Source organism: Pongo abelii, chromosome 19 (assembly GCF_028885655.2).
Source record: "Pongo abelii isolate AG06213 chromosome 19, NHGRI_mPonAbe1-v2.0_pri, whole genome shotgun sequence".
NCBI lineage: Eukaryota > Metazoa > Chordata > Mammalia > Primates > Hominidae > Pongo > Pongo abelii.
The window spans coordinates 8,745,097-8,751,059 of NC_072004.2; the positions used below are offsets into that span (position 1 = coordinate 8,745,097).

Consider the following 5,963-nt stretch of genomic DNA (forward strand, 5'->3'; position numbering starts at 1 on the left):
ATCCAGTCAATTTCAAGTGATAGCTACCTTAGATCTTAATATTTAATCCCCCCTTTCCCCTCAATTTCTCCTCCATAGATCTTAATATTTAATTCCCCCTCCCCTTTCCCCTCAATTTCTCCGCCATAGAGCACAGTGATTAAAATCTCAGGCCCAGGAACCACCAGGCTGGATCTGAATATCGACTCTGCCACTTACTAGCTGCGTGACCTCAGGCAAGTTACTGAACCTTCGGTTCTGCCATCTGAAACTGGAGATGCTAATAGTGACTACGTCCTATGATTGCTTGATGAGCTAGTACGCGTATACCACGTACCTTGTTCAGAACAGTGCCCGGCCTAGAGTGACCACTCAATAGTTGTCTCTATTTGTTTCACTGCAAATAGAAACATTTGGCAAAGAAGTGTTGAGACAGATAGAGCTGGAAAGGGCAATCGAGTAGACAGTGCTTGGTTAACCACATCAGAATCACTTGGAGATTGCTCCAAAAATGCAGATTACTGAGCCCCACCTGTAAGATTCTGGTGGAACCTAGGAACCTGGCTTTTTGCAAATGCTCCTCATACTTGGATCGACAGCCAGACTACTGGCACAGAAGAAAATGCCCCAAATTTGGAGTAAGGAAACCCAGGACTCCAGTGGTATTTCTGCCAGTGACCCAATGTGTGACTTGTGAGACTCCATTTTCTTATTTGTAAAATGCAGATAACAAATTTGATTTATTCATAGAGTAGTTGTGGGGGTCGCATTGCTAAAGTCATTTCTCAGGGGAAGCTGGCTTACTGGGGTGAAAGGAATGCAGGCTTTGCAATAAGCTGGACCTGGCTGTGAGTTCCATCGTGGAGGCTGCTGCAGATATTGCTAGTTGCCAATTGTATATCCAGCCCCCTCTTCCTAATGCAACCCTGATTTTGCTTGGTGTGTAACTGTGCCTAGTTGAAAATACTTCCTCCCAGACTTCCTTGCAGCTGGGGTGGCCATGTGACAGAGTTCACTCTGCTGAGGAGTTTCTGGGAAGGCTTATCTTTCCTTTTTTTGTTTGTTTGTTTGTTTGTTTGTTTGGAGACAGGGTCTTGCTCTGTAACCCAGGCTGGAGTGCATTGGCACAAACACAACTCACTGCAGCCTTAAACTCCTGGGCTCAAGCGATCCTCCCACCTCAGCCTCCTGAGTAGCTGAGACTACAGGTTCACACCCCATACGTGGCTAATTATTATTATTTTTTTTAAGAGACAAGGTCTCACCATGTTTCCTAGGCAGGTCTCCAACTCCTGGGCTCAAGCAATCCTCCTGCCTCGGCCTCCCAAAGTGCTGGGATTATAGGCATGAGCCACCCACCGTGCACCCTATTTTCTTGATACAGACACTTGTTCCTGTTTCTCCCTTTGCCCTATTGTCTTCCCCTTTTCTTCCTGCCTGGAACATGGATGAAAGGCTTGGCAGAGCAGCAGCCATCTTGTTCCTATGAGGGTACAAATCTGGGAGAGTAGCTTACAGGCTGAGTATGACAGTGTGAGGAGATGTAAAGATTCTAGATCCCTAGTGGTGTCATCCAGCAGTGGCACCATCTCTGGGCTGCCCACCCCTAAATGTCTTATATATATATGAGACAAATCTCTAATTGTTTAGGGTGGAGGTAATTTTTTTGTTGATTATTTGTAACTTAAAGCTTCTTAGGGAGAATTAAAAAACAAATAAAGGGTCAGGTGCAGTGGCTCACGCCTGTAATCCCAGCACTTTGGGAGGCTAAGGCGGGCAAATCACGAGGTCAGGAAATTGAGACCATCCTGGTCAACATGGTGAAACCTCATCTTTACTAAAAATACAAAAAAAAAAAAAAAATAGCTGGGTGTGGTGGTGCGTGCCTGTAATCCCAGCTACTCGGCAGGCTGAGGCAGGAGAATCACTTGAACCAGGGAGTTGGAGGTTGCAGTGAGCCGAGATGGCGCCACTGCACTCTAGCCTGGTGACAGAGCTAGACTCTGTCTCAAAACAAAACAAAACTAAAAAACAAACAAAAACAACAACAAATAAAGATCCTAGAACCATGTCTGACCCAGTGGACATTCATATATCTGCTTCCCCTTCTCCAGCTATGAGACATTTTCTGCATTTGTGCAGTGAGGCTTCTTCTAAATTCAATATCCTATATTTAACTAATGATAAGGTAGAATAATTGGGCTCTGGGGACTGGCCTCTGGAATAAAGGGCCCTTTATTCCAGGCCCTTCCCCTGGGGAAGTTTGGGAAGGCAGAAGCACTAATTTGTCACTCCCAAAATCCCACCAAGTGCCTGGGCACAGGTACAGCATGGAGAACCTATAGCACCCTGACCTGTGGAGACGTCTACACCCCAATAAAACAGATATTAAAATCTCCATGTGCTTTGTGAGGCAGAGCATGCAAAATGTGAGCTCAAAAGACATGAAATTGCCCCTGCTCTGATGTAAATATAGATGATGATTCTAAGTGGGACACACATGTGTGAGAAGAATGAAACCTATTAACCTCCCACTTCCCCCCAACACACATACATTTCCCATTATTTTCTCCTGTTGGAAGTACTTGGGTGTGAGTGTGGGCACCTGTATATCAGTGGGAACAGAAAGGAGTTTGTTTTCATTACCATTCTTTTTTTGAGATGGAGTCTCGCTCTGTCACCAGGCTGGAGTGCAGTGGTGTGATCTCAGCTCATTGCAACCTCTGCCTCCAGTGTTCAAGTGATTCTCCTGCCTCAACCTCCTGAGTAGTTGGGACTACAGGTGTGTGCCACCATGCCCAGCTAATTTTTGTGTCTTTAGTAGAGACGGGGTTTCACCATGTTGGCCAGGATGGTCTCGATCTCTTGACCTCATGATCCACCCGCCTCGGCCTCCCAAAGTGCTGGGATTACAGGCGTGAGCCACTGTGCCCGGCCCTCCATTACCATTGTTACCTGCCCACAGCATGGCTTTCATAGAAGCAGGCTAATGCTTTATGACCCCTGGGAATGCCATGATTCATCCAAGTCAGCTGCCCTCTCTGCCAACTGAATCCTGCAGGTCCCCATGGTCTTCCTGGCACTGACAGTTTGATTTGATCACTTCAGCCATTGCTGAATTCAACAGCACCCGAGTCAGGACTTTTGCAAACCTTAAACATCAACATATAGTGACTATAGAGGGAACGTTTTAAAAAGCAAATGTATTCTTCCTCCATTATTTAAAAAAGATTGAAGGGCAAAAAGTTAAATCTCCTTTTACTTCAAAAGTAAAGAAAATCATGCAATGAGATGATCCTGTTGGGCCTTCAGCACAGACCCACCCTCTCTTCCCCAGCTCCCAGCAGTCCAGGGCAGGTTTCTGTCCTCAGCAGGCTGAGTTTTGTTCAGTCCATTCGTTCCTTGCTGGATCAGCACACTCCGGATTTCTCAGCCCTTTCAGTCTGAGTGTTCCTCCCTCATCGCCTTCACAAGCCAGTCCCGTTCTGTCCCCTGCTCAGAGTCACTGGTGTCACTCACCTCCATGGACAACAGCTTCGAGTACTTGATTTTCCGCTCTTGGGGCAGCCTCCGTGGTAGGGACAGGAGCAAGGCCAACCAGAGCAACAGGGCCACACAGCAGGCCTGGTAGAGCACAGCCAGGCTGAAGCGCATCACCACAAACCCCCCGACAAAGCTGCCCAGGCTACAGCCAGTCCCATAAAAGTGGCCTCGGAACAAGGCACTCAGAGCCCTTTCCATGCGGGGAGTGGCCAGGTCCTCTACTGAGGCCTCCACGGCCCACCACAAAGCCCTGTTGCTAATGGCACTCAAGATCTGAATGGGGAGGACAGACCACCAGCTCCAGAGGAAAGAGTAGTACAGCAGCTGCCCAGCGAGGCAGCTCAGCCCCAGCCCCACCAGACCCGTCCTGGACAGTTTCCTAAGCAATGTAGTTTTGAACGGATGAAGCAGAATTTCCCCCAGCAAGCTGAGGGCAACCGAGAAACCCATGACCAGCTCGCCGCTCCCATGGTCCTTCATGTGCCAGAACAGAAAGTTCTGGACAGTACTGACGATGGCTCCTATCAAAACAACGGTGGAGGCGAGGAGAATAAGGCGGGGGTCACCCCCCACAATAGACAGTGCTTTGACGCTTTTGTAGCTGGGCTCCCACCGCTGACAGATGGGAATGGGAAAGGCAATGCTCACCAGTAAGGCCAGCGTGCTGACCACCGAGTACCCATAGAAGTGGACCACACCCTGGGGGCCACTGGTCATCAGGAAGCAGTCCAGCTGCCCCACCAAGGCTGCGATGCCACACACGCCTGCCGACATGCCCAGCAACCTCCAGACCCACAGGCTTCTGTATCGGTCAGTGGCATCCACAAAATCCAGGAACTCATAAAGGCTGTCATCTGCCACCTGCTCCAGAGGTGCTGTCAGCAGCTCCCAGAACGCCACAGACCCCAAGGAGAGGATGAAAGTCCACCGCAACCCCTCCAAGGACAGGTCAAAAGCCGAGGCTTTCCCCTTGGTCCCCGACAAATTGGCTGGATTCCCGGGCCCTTTCCCCCCAGGAAGCAAGGGAAGGGCTGTCTTGACCACCTCAGAAGTAACTTCCCAGGGATGATCTTTCAGGACCGAAGTGACAGGATGGAGGAGAGCTTGGGATGTGGTCCTAGCTCCTTCAACGGAGGGCGCTAAGTAGCCGTGCGGATCACGGAAAGTTTCTCGGTCACTTTCACCAGGTGGGTTTCTGAAGCCAGGCATTTCCACCTCTGCAGTCCTCTTGGCTGGGTGGCTGGAGGCAGGCTCTTGGGCCGAGGTGATGTTCACAGGTAGTGTGACCCCCGGGAGTGCGTCTGTGCTGGTCAGGCCGCTGCTTCCATTACAAGGGAAGTGCACCCGATTTTTGTCCACCGGTGGGACCAGGACCATCAGCAGGCTGGCCCCCACCGAGCCGAGCAGGGAGCCGATCAGAAGCGCTCTCCGTTTCCGGTAGCTTTTGGCCAGGAAGGCACAGACGGGAGCCCAGAAGGCAGCGATTAGGTGCTTGGTTCCCATCAGGATGCCCACCCAGGGCGCGGCCAAGCCCAGCTGCCTCAGGTAAAGGGTCAGGAACGGGGTCACGCAGGCTTCCCGGACCCCGCACACCAGGTGGAAGAGCTTGGCCACCCTCAGCGCCCTGCTGATGTCCCACCGGGGGCTGGCACTCATGGCTGCCGGGCTCTGTCAGGCCTGGGCCGACGGAGGGCGGAGCTGGGGGCAGGGCGGGCGCGGCCCCATGTACCCGGGAGGGAGGCTCGGGGGACCGGGGCTCGGAGCGAGTGGGACTGCGCCCCCGGTCTGGGGCGGCGCCGCGGTCACCAAGTCAACGGCCGCCCCCGGCCACAGCCCCCAGGTCCTGCCGCTGGCTCGAAAGTGGCCCCGCCCGGAGGGAGAGGCGGGGCGGGGGCGAAGGTGGGGGCGGGGCCGGCGCACCTGCGAGCCGCACCTGCCACGTCCCGCCGCCTCCGCGGGCCACCTGCCCGGACGTGCGCAGGTGCGCTAGGGGCGCGTCCGGGGGCCTGTAGGGTGCGCTCTGAGCTAGGCCCCGCGGGCCCCGCCTGGCCTCTCGCTGTCAGTGTAGCCCAGGAGCCTGAGCTAAATGCCTGGACTGCTTCAGGCAAGTAAAACCGTCAGAGTCGGCGTGGGGGGAGCCAGAACGGAATGAATGGTATCCACCAGGCTCTCTGCCTCATCTTCTTCAGGTCTCTACTGGAATGCACCCTGATCAGTGACCAACCACAGGCAGAGACCAACACGGTCCACTTTGACATCGCAAATCCCATACCCCTGTACCCACCCCGCCCCCAAGAGTCCCACTCCCCTGCCCTACTTGATTGTTCTCTCTAGAACTTATCACTGTCCCAGGCACTACGGGCTTATATTTCATGTGTTGACCTTGTTTATTGTCTGTCTCCACCAGAATCCAAGCTCCAGGAAGGCAGGTATTTTTGTCC

At 52.7% G+C, this 5,963-nt stretch overlaps 1 protein-coding gene across 1 annotated transcript; it reads right to left on the reverse strand.

Annotated features, from left to right (window-relative positions):
• Nucleotides 1-3,220: 3,220 nt before the first annotated feature.
• Nucleotides 3,221-5,423, reverse strand: MFSD6L (major facilitator superfamily domain containing 6 like). Its single transcript, XM_002827014.3, has one exon. It carries the CDS (start codon nt 5,176-5,178, stop codon nt 3,418-3,420), a length of 1,761 nt encoding a protein of 586 aa, XP_002827060.1. The 5' UTR covers nt 5,179-5,423; the 3' UTR covers nt 3,221-3,417.
• Between the last annotated feature and the right edge of the window lie 540 nt (nt 5,424-5,963).